This window comes from Mytilus edulis, chromosome 6, assembly GCF_963676685.1.
Source record: "Mytilus edulis chromosome 6, xbMytEdul2.2, whole genome shotgun sequence".
In the NCBI taxonomy this organism is placed as follows: Eukaryota; Metazoa; Mollusca; class Bivalvia; order Mytilida; family Mytilidae; genus Mytilus; species Mytilus edulis.
In genome coordinates, this window is record NC_092349.1 from 25,465,018 (window position 1) to 25,481,079 (window position 16,062).

Sequence of the window (16,062 nt, forward strand, 5' to 3'; positions counted from 1 at the left end):
TCCTTAAAGGATATTTCAGTAAAACATTGTTATCTTCAACAACACGTTTGTTTTAAATTGTCACAAAATGAAAGAACACCTTTTTTTTATGAATTGCACTTTTAGGAATTTTGGTCCTCAGTGCTCATCAACCTCGTACTTTTACTGATGAGTCTTTTGTAGACGAAACGCGCGTCTGGCGTAAAAAAAATCAATCCTTGTATCAATGATGAGTTTATTTGCATGCGTCTGAGGCATTTTTCTGGATTGACTTTGAACAGTAAAACCTAACGTGATATAAGCTTAGTGTTTTCGTAGGGTGACTGTTATGGAATATTTGTTTGACAGTCCGATGATATCATATATGTGTAATATCGTAACTACAATCCTGATTCCTTTTAACGAATGTGACTTACCAAATTATCGGGTTTGTAATGACATAATCAGCAAAAAAACGGGTGACACGTGAGGAGCAGTATATGCTAACCCTTCCGCTGCAACTAAGATCACTACCAGGTTTTGCTTAGTCTTCATTTTGCTATATTGTGTTTTGTGTACTATTGTTTGTTTGTTTTTTTGTATGGCTGGTTTTTTTTTTTTTTTTTTTTTTTTTTTTTCTTTTTAGCGATGGTGTTGTCGGTTTATGCAATGATATAATAAACTTAATTACAAGCCCATTTTCAATTATTATTTCACGCTCTAAACATATTTTGGAAATTGTTAGATTTAAAGCATAAATAAGTATCCCCTAAAATCAGGGTATAAAAGTTCGTACGCTTTATGACCTGAGATTTTTTTCTTCAATGCAAGTCATGCCCTTCGTTTTCATTTTCATAGCTTGACAGGTATGATTATAGTGCAGATGAACATATATGTTGAATTGATTTAAGAAAAAAAAACTTAATACAATGTTTAAGTGTGGCTTAACAATTATGCATGACACTTTTGCAATGTCGTTATAATTATTACTTTCTAAAAGGTCATGCATTTCTTTAAAACAGTAAACCCATTTGATGTCTACTGATTGATAGTTTAGTTGGAGAAAATGATTTATTAAGGATGTTTGCTCCTCTACTTTTTGAATTTCTGCCAGATTTTCGGAATCCTCTGGTTTTATCCATGTATTAACATTAAAAAAAATTGCCCACTAACCCCTACTTTTCTTTTCATATTTTTATTGCATATTATTTAAAAAGCCATATTTCAAAATCTTATGAAATCCTTGTTATTTTTTCATAGTTTTTTAAAGCAAAAAGGTGCCAATGTTAAGTGAAAGTAAAATCTAGAGAGAATTATTTCCCGCCAAATTTTCAACGGCTTATATCTCGTAAACAAGCACATGGACCCTCCATTTTTTTTTGCTTTTTTATTTTCTTTATTTATATACTTTTAATTTATAACAGTCTTTTAAAAAGCTTGTTATTTTTAAACAGAGTAGCGAACATCCTTAAGTAGCTTGAATTGGCTTTGAACTGGCTTTCAGAAACTACGTGTGCTCCCAATCGATACCTTGTATTAGGGGAGGGAAGGGAGGGATACTATTAAACAGGGATTAACCAGGCACACTCGTTACGCTCCCTTTCCAATTCAGAAGATTGTAAGTTGGTACGTCCTTTTGTTTTTATTGAAGATCCTATCGTTGTGCTTCTTTTTAAGTTTTATAATATTTTATGTTGGATGACCGTACTTTATGATCCTTAATCAACGAGGTACCAAATTAACACTTACTACGTTAATAAATTTACGAATTAAATAACTTTACTAAAATCCTTCGAGACTTATTTGAACATAGTTGTTGTTGTTAAAAAGATACCTTTGAAATGCTCCCCTAACGGTATGTCATTAAAATAGTCTGATTAATAGAGCAGAAATATTGAAAACATGTAATGAATTCAGCAATAAACATTATTTATTGGTTTTCAAGGGGTCATCCAATTTGTTGACCGGACAGTTAAAAGTTTAAATTATACTTCTGAATTATTTAAAAGTGTAAAACTTTTATATTTAAGAAAATACTCAACAGAGGATGGATTACAATAGAACCTGCATTATTTTATAGCTTTCAAAAAGTCAATACTTTTGAAAACAATAAATACGTCATGATTACAAGGATTGTTTGAACAGACGCAATATTTAAAGCATATAAATAAACAATAGAATAGTACATAAATACCCATTGATTATGTATTCTGTTTTAAAAAAGATTATCAATTAAGGATACACATATTACGTATTTTACTATTAAAATACAAACATGATATGTAATGTAACAAAAAACGAATATAGTAACAAACACTTTAATTTATTGTGAAACATAGGTCTTTAGAATATGCATACAATGTATATAGGGGGAATCTGATACGTTTAAATATTTAAATATTTATTTATTATACAGAATTATCATAATTTTATTTTATTCTCAGGTAGACATTACCCTGTCCAAATGTACTGCAATAAGGCAACGGTTACGGTGTCTTTATATAGTTATATGCTGAGGAATAAAGTTAAGCAACACATGTTTTAATTATTATTCATTAGATATTTCGAATACTAATAACAGTTTAAACACTCATCTTTGTTACAAAAACAATATGGTGCATTTTTTTCAGCGAAAATTCTCGGGTGTAAAGATTTAAACTCTTGAAATTCTCTCTTTCAAGTTTTTAAACCAGTATACATAGGGTTCATGTTTGTGTACGGTCACTAGTAAATGTCAGGGTAGTTGGTTTTGAACCGATGAGAAATCTGATACTTTTCTATTTAGATTTCCGTGCTCGTTAATTCCTTACAAAATGTAGTTGAAATAAATTACTATTCGTCACTTGACCATACTTGATTGTAAATTTATATCTCATATAACACAAAAAGATCCAAATTTGATTTAAATATTAAAGACATTACAGGAACATAAAAATAAAGTCTTTTAACTTTTTCTATTCAAACAAGGTTTATGGACGGTAATTAGTCGGAGTTTTCTGAAATATATGTGCTTAAGTGTACATTGTAAACACTTATTTAATAATACTAAGGAATTCGGAAAAAATCCCTTATATTAATCCGTCTCCCTAAACACTTATTTTATAGAATGTGTATAATGAAACATTATTCGAGAGAAATTTTTACAAGAAAAAGCAAAACGGTGTCTACTATAGTTATAATTTAATTTTAACAATTACAATCAACAAAGTGCATGCATTGGTAGCAAACATCTTTTGACTATTTTGTCAAATGCTAGTCCTGAAGGACAAGGTTGTACATAAGGCATTCCTTGGAAACAGTTTAAAAACTTGAAGCAATCATTCGGATATGGGAAAAGTCCCGTGTCGTCTGGACAGGAAACTCCCGTGTAGCACGTGACCGCCATTTTGTGATTGCAAGTATGTGTCCTTGCGTCAAACATATTTCCCGGTTCACATTTTAAATGTACACTTGTCCCACGTGTACATTTATAAAAATACGCACAATTCAACGGATCTTGGAATAATCCATCTTTGGCACAGGAAAAGTGATTTTCTGTTTCTGGTGGCTTGTACAGTATTCCTGCAAAAATAAAGTAAAACAATTGCTTGGTATCTTAAACAACTCTACAAATAACCGAGTATCAAGGTGATCTCGAATTTGTCATGATAGTAACTGAATAATGACAAATGACTTGGACAATATAATATGTATATGCGTCGGAGTTATAGAAACACAAAACAGATATTTCTACTCCGTTTAATGGAATCGTATATTATAATTATGACATAAGACTCATAGATGATAAGTTACTGGTAACATTAAGGCATGCACTCCCATACTTTCAAATATATTCTGTAAGAAATGCAAAGAATAAGATTTTTTTTTGTTAAAAGTGTATATTTAGTTATTCACTAAAATTGTTCTTTGACATTTATCGGAGCAAGATATCTGAACCCAACCTAGTATACTATAGCAGTGAGTCGTGATCAAAGGTTTTATTTTTCTGAGAAGTTTTAATTGCCAACACTGATGGATTATTTTCCAGGTGTACAACATTTCAACACTTCAATTATGATAACTTTTTTTATGTTAGTGGTTTAAGATTGCTTAACTGCCTTACGTCTAGTAACAAATATTTCACGCACATCCAAGACGAGAACAAATTAATTCAATTGACATCTAGTATGTTTAAATTTGGATAACTTGAGACGACAATTTGGGCTTCCACTATGTGTAAATAATGGTATTTTATAAAGAGGCAGAATGTTCGCCTTGCAGCGTACAAACTACGAAACATTTACAATGATGTTGCAAGGATTCTTTACGTCAGAAAGCGTGGTACGTACCTTACACGAGGCTTCAGATTTAACATCGCGTGCCTGTCGTATCCGTATTTATACATCTTATACAGACAAACAGATACATAATTTAGCAAGGATTTACTACTGCACGAGAAAACTCGAGGGATGACAATAGTTCTATATCCCATTTAAACTTTAGGGAAGTTGTAAGTCATACAAATATTCTTCGTTTTCTAAGTCAATAAAAATGTTTTATTTCAAATATTGTCTCTAAAGCAACTTGACTTCTTTGATAATTGAAACTTATTAATTATTCGAAAAGATACAAACATGATCCTCCCCCTCCATAAAAAAAAAAATGAAAATAACACTTCAAGCATTTATTCAGCTAAAATAATTTCATTAGAAGTTACGGTTACATTTTGTGTTAGAAAATAAATATAACACTGTTATCTCGTATATTTTAAATACATAACTTCATATCAAAGAGAAAAATCACTTCAAGAAAAAAACCTAGTCACTACTAGGTTTCAGATAAGATTTTGATAAACCCATGCATGTTATTGTGTCAACATGCATAAACAAACATGTCTAAAAGGCTGGTAAGAAGGTATCTATGCTGAATGAAATATATATTATATGATATCAAATTCACAAAAGTAAAAACTGACACTTTGATTAAACATTGAGTAAGGGGCATACTTAAAAAGTAATACATTAAAGATACGTTTTTCTCTAAAAAATCGATTTTTAAGTATATTTAGTTTTATTGAACTAAACTTCAAAATGTACTTGGTAGCCGTGTAAAGGGGGTTGTTTATTTGCAGATAAATGTATTTGCACTTTTAACAATATTAATGCAATAGAAATTATCATATGTTTTCAACAAATACATAGTTTAAACAAAATTTTATTCGGAATAGGGTAACAAGCCAATACTTTGTAGCCCTCCTCCCAGAAAAGACATTGTGTACAGGTATAGGTCTATGAAAATGAGATGGGTATACGTAATAGTTAAATTAGTCAAACACAGTCCTTGAAAGTCTAGAAGTCAGTATGCGACCTTCAATGAATGAAATGTGCACATTCCATACATATATAAATTAGGCCATTAGTTTTCTCGTTTGTATTGTTTTACATTTGTCATTTCGGGGCCTTTTAAAGCTGACTATGCGGTATGTGTTTTGCTCATTGTTGAAGGCCGTACGGTGATCTATAGTTGTTAATTTTTGTGTGATTTGGTCTCTTGTGGTTAGTTGTCTCATTGGCAAACATACCACGTCATCTTTTTCGTATGTGGTTCATAAGACAACAAATGAAAGTTTTTAACGACCTTAACTGGCTATATAGACCTTACACGGTCGGTAGTTCATAAGTGTCTCCGTTTGTCATTTTTATTCCACCGTCAAAGGTATACAAATGTCCAGCGTCCGTCTGTCCGGCGTAAACATGTTACACCGTAACTTGAGAACAACTTATCCAAATTTCACGAAACTTAATATAGTTTTTTTTTTACATGTCACGCCGTTCACGCCGTATCTCAAAAACGATTAATGATTATTGCACATAACTTTACATACTTCTTAATAATATTAATCTAAAGATCTGTATACTTTTTGGTTATGATTCGAAATCTTATTTTAGAGTAATTGAGTTTTTTGTAAAACAAAACAAAAAAAGGGGGGGGTCACATGTCGCGTGATGATTCTTTATTTTATTTTTATTAAGCTTTTTGGTAAAAACATAAAAAACATGTTGTGATCAATTTTTTTCCTCAATCTTATTTAAACTTCCTATTGAACAGGAATAAGGATTGAGTCAGGATATACTTAGCATGACTTCCTGTGCATTCCCGTGTCATTTCAAAAACATTCATGAAATATGGAGTTTTTTTCACAGGACGACGGCTGTATCATACGATCGTGGCGCAGCTGTTTATTTCTTTATAGATTAACCGTTGTTTTTTCTATTTGTTTTACCCTATGTCATTTTTCGGGCCGTTTATAGCTTGCTGTTCGGAGTGAGCCAATACTCCATGTTGAAAAAAAAAGAAGATGTGGTATGATTGCCAAGGAGACAACTCTCCACAAGAGACCAAACTGACACAGAAATTTACATTTATAGGTCACCGTACGGCCTTCATCAATGAGCAAAGCCCATACCGCATAGTCAGCTGTAAAAGGCCCCGAAATGACAATGTCAGGCAAGTATACATTCGATGATGTCGCGACAGTAGAAAAGATGGTGCATGTGATAGTGGCTACGGCAATTGAAACAAAACCTTGTCCATGTGTCAAACAGATACTTTTAAAGTTCAACCAAATCAAGATCGTGTCCATTTTATGCTACGTTTCACTACATCTACCAATGTTAAAATAAAAAATGGAATAAACGAGGATAACTAGAAAATCTATGAACCAAGTTGAGACATATTGGTAAAGATAAGAGTACTTAATTTGTAGGTAATGGTTTCTGATTTTCTATATCGATGGATTGCTGTCTCGATTATGTGCATCCCACATCCACATTTATTATATCTATTTATATAAATAAAAATGATGTATGTATAGGGATAATGATACAGCAAACCAACGACACAGACACTCAAATATACTAACTATAAAGAGGACTAACTATGTAATCACAGTATGATACAGTGACCGCATGGAAAGCTGGTACTCGTTTATAACATGGTTTGCAGATAAGTATTTAGTTCTGAATTCATTGATATTCATGTCATGCCTTATACATGTATATACAATTATATCTTTTGTATGAGGTCGATACCCGAATATATTGACCTGAAAGAAGTATATGGACTGAGGACGAAGTTAGTATTCACCTCATAGAAAAGATATAATTGATTAATAAATAATTACCTACAATATTTGTATCAAAATCGTTAGCAATTATAATTATTTTCTTTTTTTTTTCATCATCAAAATTTGTTGGAATTTCATAGATATAAAATTTTACAAGGCGCAGTCGAAAATATATTAGGAGAAATGTCATAAGGTAAGCCATCTTACACAGTGAAAGGCAAAGGACGAAATGCATGATTACATGCAGTATCGATTGGAACGTCTCTTATAAACACAATGTATTGTCATTTAGAATTTAACACGAACGGCATTGTTTAGAACAATAGTTCCACAAAGCGATGTGATTTCAAATAAAATATACTATTTTTCATAGTTTGTCTGCTTTAATTTCCTTGACAAATGTTACATGTACATGTACAAAATGTAGGTGGTTTACTTTGTAAATTTTTTTCTACTAAATATATTCCACGCCATCACGTCAATAAATATTATACAATAGTGTACGTACACTAATAAATTTTGTAGGAGGGACGTGTCTTTGACTTAATCATTATATAATCAAAGTTTAAATTAACCTAGTGTTATATCTGAGTACAAATAGCATTTCACTTAATGTATTATTATTTCAAGAACCCATATTTCTTTTAATTTAAAATGTCTAAATGCATACACTTCTTTTTTTAATCAGATCCGTCTTATTCTTGTTGGTTGTGACGTCAAGTGCTAAATGTGACATTAATGTTCCTTATGTCGTAACTACAGTCCCTTTCCGTTTCCACGAATGTGACCTACCGAATTATACTATTATACCGTCTGTAATAATATGAGCAACATGACTGGTGCTACATTTGGAGCAGGACCTGCATATCTTTCCAGAGCACCTCATATCACCCCTAGATTTTGGTGGGGTTCGTGTTGCTTAGTCTTTAGATTTCTATGTTGTGTCTTCCGTACTATTATTTGTCTGTATGTCTTTTTCTTTTTTTAGTCATGGCGTTGTCAGTTTATTTTCGATATATGAGTTAAGATCTTCATTCTTACCATTAAGATTAGTCACAGACGTGGCTTTATATTTATACCTCATCACAGCCAAACAGACCTTTGCCCAATTGAGAACCTTCGTTCCCTTTGTATGGGTTCTACTTCCGGTCGGGATAAGTTCAGCGATATTTCTATTTCAATTTTTACGTTTTAGAGGACTGAAAGAGAGGTTTGTAACTAATTGAAATGTTAATACAAACCATTACCTATGTTACAATTTCCAAGTGTATCTGGACCAGAAGTTACAGCAAGTCTGGGATCAGAAGCTGAAACAAACAAGAAAGAAAGCTTATTTCAAACGGGATATCACATCCTATTCTTTATGAAGATGTAGTTTCCCGAGCCCAGAAATTTCAATACGATACTGGTAAACTTATATATCCTTTGAAAAAAAGTATTCTAAAAGGTCACTAATTTAACACAGTGACAGTATAGTTAAATCTTTGAATATTGTTTTTATTGGAATTGTTATGAATTTTATTATGATATCAGCAATTAACATCAACCTTAATGTTATTTCTATGACTTTTTGTTCATATGCACATTCATGCTCTACAATCTGTCGACGTACCTGTATCTTATAAAAAAGAAGATGTGGGATGATTGCCAATGAGTCAACTGTCCACAAGAGACCAAAACGACACAGACATTTACATCTATAGGTCACCACACGGCCTTCAACAATGAGCAAAGCCCATACCGCATAGTGAGCTATAAAAGGCCCCGATATGACAATGTAAAACAATTCAAACGAGAAAACTAACGGTCTTATTTATATAAAAGAATGAACGAAAAACAAATATGTCACACATAAACAAACGACAACCACTGAATTACAGGCTCCTGACTTGGGACAGGCACATACATAAATAATGTGGCGGGGTAAAACATGTTAGCGGGACCCCAACTCTCCCCTAACCTGGGACAGTGGTATAACAGTACAACATAAAAACGAACTATAAAAATCTGTTTAAAAAGGATAAACTCATCAGATGGACAAAAATACAAGTGAGCGTGGCCGGGTACTTATACATCCCGACACATTAAGACACAATGAACAGATATGAGAGTACTCGCAGCTATCTGACAGCTAGTTCAAAGCCACTAACAACTAATAAAAAAATCATGCATCTAAGACTTAGCATTGTATAATATAAGATCATGTTTTTCTCTGACTGTTAAAGGCGTCTTTAAACTAAATGCATTGCATGTTGATGTGTACAGATTGATGATTTCGTCTAAGAGGCATACTTTTTATTAATTGTTACGGATTTTAACTAGTCTAGCTGTCATGCAGGAAATGTAAGTACTTTCAGATCTGTACTTTGTGCGTTTTGTCAGATAAAATTAAGAATGGAAATGGGGAATGTGCCAAAGAGACAATAACCCGACATTAGAGCAGACAACAGCAGAAGGTCACCAACAGGTCTTCAATGCAGAGAGAAATTCTCGCACCCGAAGATGTATTTCTGCTTTATATCCATTTGAAGTTTAATCCCTTTTCAACTGATGTTTATAGTTTGTGTTTATGTTGTTCAGTTACATCACTGTCCTGGATTGGTCGATGTTTGCCGCCTTCAAACTAGTTTAACCTCGTCACGTTCTATATTACAGTGCCTGTCCCAAATCAGAATCCTTTAATTCAGTGGTTTTTTGCTATATTTAAAAATATAGTTGTTTTTTTCTTTGCAATTTTTCTCTTGTGGAGAGTTATTTCATTGGCAATCATCTTTTTATTTTGTAGCTATATAGGTTATAGGAATATCTACAAATAAGGGAGATGACCGAAATCAGACAACAGCACAAAGACAAAACACATACATGTAGGCTAGCTATAACACATGATCTAGAGGGCAACATGCAGTTAACAGTTTTTTGTCTAAATAATATATTTTTTTGTAAAGCTCTCAATTCTCAAGTCTAAAATAAGTAAACAGATGTATACATTCAAAAATCTAACATTGATATCCAATTTTGAAATAAAGAGTTTGCTCAAAAACAATGGTCAACCCAATCAGTAAACAGGATACGTTAAAGATTTTTTTGGCATTATTGTTTTGGCTCATACGGAGTAGTGTTTTCAAGAATGCTTAAGAAACGACTTTTTACATACAAACATCTTCAAAAATGTATTTGTTTTTGATACCGGATTTTAAAATTAAAACAACAACTTTAATTATATATATGTTATATGTTAAACATGAATATATACTTACCGAGACATATATTATTTCCAAGGTCACTAATGACGTCATCCATACCAGATTTGTAATCATCAACTACAAAGGCTTTACAAGGATCTGACGCTAGACTCATAGCAGTGTCTACACTTCTTTTAAATGACGTCACTACATAGAATACGACTCCATTTTGTTTCATATATTTTGCATACCATGCTGACGTTGTATGATCAAATATAATATTATTTAAAAAGAGTACAATAACTTTCTTTCGGTATATTTCTGTCGTCATATTTAGCATTTCTAAAGCATCCTCTAATACTGGTTTTAGATATATCCCGTTGCTTGTTATTTTTGTCCGTTTGATCCCTAATGAGGAAATTTCGGTATTTGCTGATTTTCGCGAAGTCAAGAATTTACTCTTGGTGCGAGAAATTGGACTATATTCCAAAATTTTAATCTTGAAGTCATATTTTGATATTTCAAAATAGTTAATAATCTCAAGTAAGAAGTCTTCCAAGTAAACTGTCATTGTTGATTTCCAGCGACTCATAGGTACCGCAAATACTACGGAAGCTCTGTTCTTACATCGAGAAACTGTAAAATTATAAAAGAAAAATTTTAAAAAAATCATCGGTCAGTATAATGAAAACACGAAGACTAATTGGTGGCCTTCGGCTGTTGTCTGCTCTTTGGTCGGGCTGTTGTGTCTTTGACATATTTCCCATTCCATTCTCAATTTCATATAAATATACAGATCTTGCTGCAAAATACTTCTATTGCTATCCTTGGTATTTTATCTTACCTTCTTACCTTTCCTACTTTTTCTGAAAGGAGATAGAAAAACGGTTTAATCTTTTATGGGGCCTGGGAATAAAAATTGCCATGGCAGTTAAACTGTTTACTACTGGTCCGATTTTTGTAAATGTCCCAAGTCAGGAGCCTCTGGCCTTTGTTAGTCTTGTTAGTTCATTTATATTTAATGGACTTTACTAGTGTGATGTCCAGTATCACTGAACTAGTACACACATTTTATTTAGGGGCCATCTGAAACACGCCTCTGGGTGCGGGATTTTCTCATTGTGTTGAAGACCCATTGGTGGCCTTTCAAGATGGCTGTTTTCTGCTTTTTGGTCGGGTTGTTGTCTCTTTGACACATTCATCATTTATATTCTCAATTTTATTTTTTAGCTTAATGATATGAAAAAGTAAAATCATAAAAATACTGAACTCCGAGGAAAATTCAATTGGAAAGTCCCTAATCACATGGCAAAATCAAATGACAAAATACATCAAACGAATGGACAACAACTGTCATATTTCTGACTTTATAAAGGCATTTTCAAAAGTAGAAAATGGTGGATTGAACCTGGTTTTAAGAGCTAAACCTCCCTACTTGTACGACAGTCTCATCAAATTCCGTTATATTTACAACGATGCGTGAAAAAAACAGACATAATAAATAAAATAGTAAAAAAATAGGTTACAGCAGTCATCACTGTGTTACAATCTTAAAACAAACAAGACACAAAAGCATCTATCAAATTAAAAACACATGCATTGCTTCGCTTGTCTGACGTCAGAAAATTTATACGTCAAATAGGAAGAAATTTTGTCGTCAATGTTTATACACAACAATTTTATAATTTCACATTGGAAATGTTGGCATACAGGGTAAACAATGAAAATTATGTTAGAATTATCTTCAGAAATAGACCGAGATTTGAAATTGAAAATTGAACTTAATAAGATTGTTCAAAATCACAAACTACACGTTACTTACGTTCACTCTGATTATCTGCCAACGAAATCCCAAATAATAAAAGCAAAAATAATAGAACCATGTTCATTGTTAAACGATTTCATTTGGAGGGATATTTTTTTCATGAATATACAAGAAAATGATATTAGTTGTGTATTCGACAAGAAATAAATGTCAGTACGTATTGTTTGCACCAGTTAACATAACACAGTAATATTAATGTCAATCAAATTAATTCAGTGACATGTTGGTGGCCATTAACTGCAAATAATAATCTATTTATCCAAATCGAACATATCTTAGGGCGACCTTAATAGGTGTCTGCGGTTTTTAGGTTTCTGGACTACACACGAGGGTTTTGAAAGGGGTCCTACCATTCTTCATTCTTCAATTTTTAAACCATATTTTTTAATCTTTATAAATTTGGCCCATTATACTCTTTTCTACATTTTTGGCCCATTCTTCTGTGGTATTGGACAATTATTCTCTATATATTCAATACTCTATATACACATGTTTAACCCCGCCGCATTTTTTAGCCTGTCCCAAGTCAGGAGCCTCTGACGTTCGTTAGTCTTGTATGTTTTATTAATTACAGCTAATTTCCTAATGCATGTAAAGCAAAACTTTGGTTGGCTTGCTTGCTGTGTTTGTATAATTGTTTATACAAGCTTTGTAAATAAGATTGACATCTTTAAACAATATATTTAGGCATAGTTTAACCTGTATATATGATATTTGAATTTAATTGGGTGTTATCCTAATGATTGTACAATATAAAAACAAAGCAAGAAAGCTAACTAAAGTCTTGCTCTACATGCTGTAGGAAATTAGCTGTAATTCAAATTCATTTATGTGTTTTGGAGTTATGTATGACGTCCATTTTTCACTGAGTTAGACTAATAAAGTACACACATTTTGTTAAGAAGCTATCTGAAGCCTGCCTGCGGCTGCGGGATTTTCTCGCTGTGTTGAAGACCCATTATGGCCTTCGACTGTTTTCTGTCCAGTGTTTGAGCTGTTGTCTAAATTTACATTCTCTATTTTATTTATATTTATTACCCCGTCATTGTCTGTTCTTTATTTGTTGTCTTTTATTTTTGTCTATCTTATATACGTGGTACATTTTCCTATAGCATTGACATGTTATACTATTCAGTCTATAAACTTCATCTAGACCCTCATACTGTTACTATGGTATAAACCATCTACAACACTATCAAATCATAATGAATCTCTTAGTTTTCTCTCTTCGTCTTTTGTTATCTGTAGGTAGACTAGTTTAACCCCAAAACATTATGTATGTGCCTTTCTCATGATAAGAACCTGTCTTTGGTACATTTCTGTCATTTTTTTGTTTGTCGTAAATTGTAATGTCATGAATTCGATCGGTTCTTGATTTCAGTCTAGTAATTATTTTACAATATTCATGTCGGAGCTTTTTATAGCTAGTGATTTTCTCATTGTTGAAGGCCGTAGTTGTCACATCGGCAATCTTACTATATTTCTTTTTTTTCCATATATATTTATGTAGTCGTTGTTAATTAATTTCAACTTGAAACCCTGTTACGAGCCGGTGAGGTAAAAGTACACTATAAAACATTACATTAATGACTAAAAGGTAATATTGCTCAACAAAGTACATGTACATTTATGAACAGCCTTTATTGGAGCATGTTCAGAATAATGTATAATTGTGATCATTTATTTCTTTTAGACTTCTTTAAGTTTAACTAATAAAATTGCTCTATTTTATATACTCTTAGCCATGCACACGAACCTTCAGTGAAACACATTCTAAAGATTAATAAAATAGTTTACATTGAAGGATAACTACATGTATAACCCAAATCAAGCGTTGCATTCGAATTACATCCCAGCTCCTCAGGGGTGATCTGAGCCGGATCACCCCTACCAGATCACCCTAGTTTGAGTTTCTTTGTTATGCATGCTTTCCTTTGTTCTGTAACATTTTGGCGGGAATGTCAAATCCACTATAAAACTATTATGCGGAAAAGACTATCTATCAAAGTTCCCGTAGAAAAAATCCAGTGTATATGCTGGGATTCGAACTCAAGACCTTTAGCATATCAAGCCACGATACAACCACTACACCAGGACGACTGGATACGAACTATCAGTAATTTAACATACTTAAAGGTACTTATAAGTGGGGCGAGTTGGCAGACCTTATTCAGTGGAGTTTAAACCCTTTTCGTTAATTAACTTTATTAAGAGTAATTGAAGATTGGAAATTAGCCTTAGATCAAAATAAATACCTTGCAGCTATCCTTATGGACTTGTCAAAAGCATTTGACTGTCTCCCCCATGACTTACTGCTACTGAAACTAAAAGCTTATGGTCTATCCAAATCCTCACTTGATATGTTATATAGTTATTTAACAAAACGAAAACAGTGTGTGAAAGTAAACCAAAATTTAAGTGGTATGCTTGACATATTTATAGGGGTACCACAAGGTTCTATCCTTGGACCCATCCTATTTAAAATTTTTATTAATGATTTGTTCTTTTTTGTAAAAAATTGTTCTTTATATAATTATGCTGATGACAATACTTTGTCAAAGTCTGGAAATTCCTTACAAGATGTAATTTCTGCTCTTGAGGAAGACAGCAATTTTTTAATACAGTGGTTTTCTTCCAATAAAATGCAGGCCAACCCAGAGAAATTTCAAGCTATCTCTCTTGGCAAAAAAACACATGATAAAAAGATTGTGTTTGATTTGAATGGTATTTCTATATCATGTGAGGATGAGATTAAACTACTTGGAGTTACGATTGATTTTAAATTAAACTTTAATTTACACATTTCAAATATTTGTAAAAAGGCTGCAAGGCAATTAAATGTTTTGAAAAGAAATTCACTGTGTTCAAAAAATAGTTTCACTTTTTAACTCTTACATGTATGTATAATTGTGTATTTCCAGTCTTATACATGTTACAGACACATTGTACCATTTTATCAAAAATATTGACTAACATTTATAAATCATTGTTAATCATTTTTTTCGGGCACAGGACGTTTTCGCTTTTTACCCGTAAAACAATAGGACATTTGCGCTTCAAATTTTATGGACATTTGCGCTTCATATTTTGATTCACCTGCATTGAAGTGATCGGACATTTGCGCTTTAGATTTTGATTCACCTGCAAGTTAAAGTGATCGGACATTTGCGCTTTTGACTGATGTATAAGTGTACCTACTAGATGTTCCAACTTTTCAAACTTCCTGACAGAATATTATGTGACAATTGAATTACGATTTCCAGCCATCATACAGTAAGCGTACGACTAATGGTCCGGAATCCTTCCATGCCAACTATATTTATTTAATGATCAGTTTTACTTGACTCATCCTGCTATTTTTATCTTTTTGAAGAGTATCAGTGAACAATCGTCGGTGAATTACATTAAGATTTGTTATATTGATAAACAGGCACTCAAGTCAAGAATTCAGAAAGAGAAACTTTATGTTTGTATTAAAAATGTGAACGAAAAACTAGACAGAACAAGAGCAAGAGCTATTTTTTTCACTCCTTAGGCTGCAGATATCAAATATGATATGAAATGTACGTACTATGAAAAGATATTTTTTTAACCATATACAAAAATATGACTTTTACTCTGCCAGGTCAAACCTGCTATTCTCAAGCTCGTATAAAAGAGGAAGGAAGTCATCAACGTCATATATCAAGGTCGTTAAAAACTTCCATTTGTTGTAACGCCATACATTGCAAAAGCGCAAATGTCCTATGATTTGAAGCGCAAGTGTCCAAAATAAAAAATGTCCTATGAAAAAGCGCAAACGTCCCGCGCCGATTTTCCGGCGGAATAGAACCCAATTTAAAAAAATCCCATGGTAACTACATGTATTGCTTATTTCTTTGCTCGCAAATTTATACCTATTACAAGGTATGGTATGCATTATCACTGTGTATCATCGCCACCGGAAATTGGGTACTAACGAAGCGGAGAGAAATAGAAAAAAAAGTAAACAA

At 32.5% G+C, this 16,062-nt stretch overlaps 1 protein-coding gene across 1 annotated transcript; it reads right to left on the minus strand.

Annotated features, from left to right (window-relative positions):
• Positions 1–3,075: 3,075 nt before the first annotated feature.
• Positions 3,076–10,875, minus strand: LOC139527405 (uncharacterized). The gene is made up of 3 exons (XM_071322817.1): positions 10,321–10,875; positions 8,311–8,370; positions 3,076–3,519 (listed from the first exon to the last, which is right to left on the minus strand). Exons 1-3 carry the CDS (start codon positions 10,835–10,837, stop codon positions 3,158–3,160), a joined length of 939 nt encoding a protein of 312 aa, XP_071178918.1. The 5' UTR covers positions 10,838–10,875; the 3' UTR covers positions 3,076–3,157.
• Between the last annotated feature and the right edge of the window lie 5,187 nt (positions 10,876–16,062).

Bases quoted from the DNA above. Each gene is read 5' to 3' on its own strand.
- LOC139527405 (XM_071322817.1), bottom strand. From the start codon at position 10,837: ATGAGTCGCTGGAAATCAACAATGACAGTTTACTTGGAAGACTTCTTA. The intron at 8,371-10,320 runs GTAAGTATATAT...TGTTTGTTTCAG, and splicing joins TGGAAATAATATATGTCTCG to CTTCTGATCCCAGACTTGCT. The intron at 3,520-8,310 runs GTAATGGTTTGT...TTATTTTTGCAG, and splicing joins ACTTGGAAATTGTAACATAG to GAATACTGTACAAGCCACCA.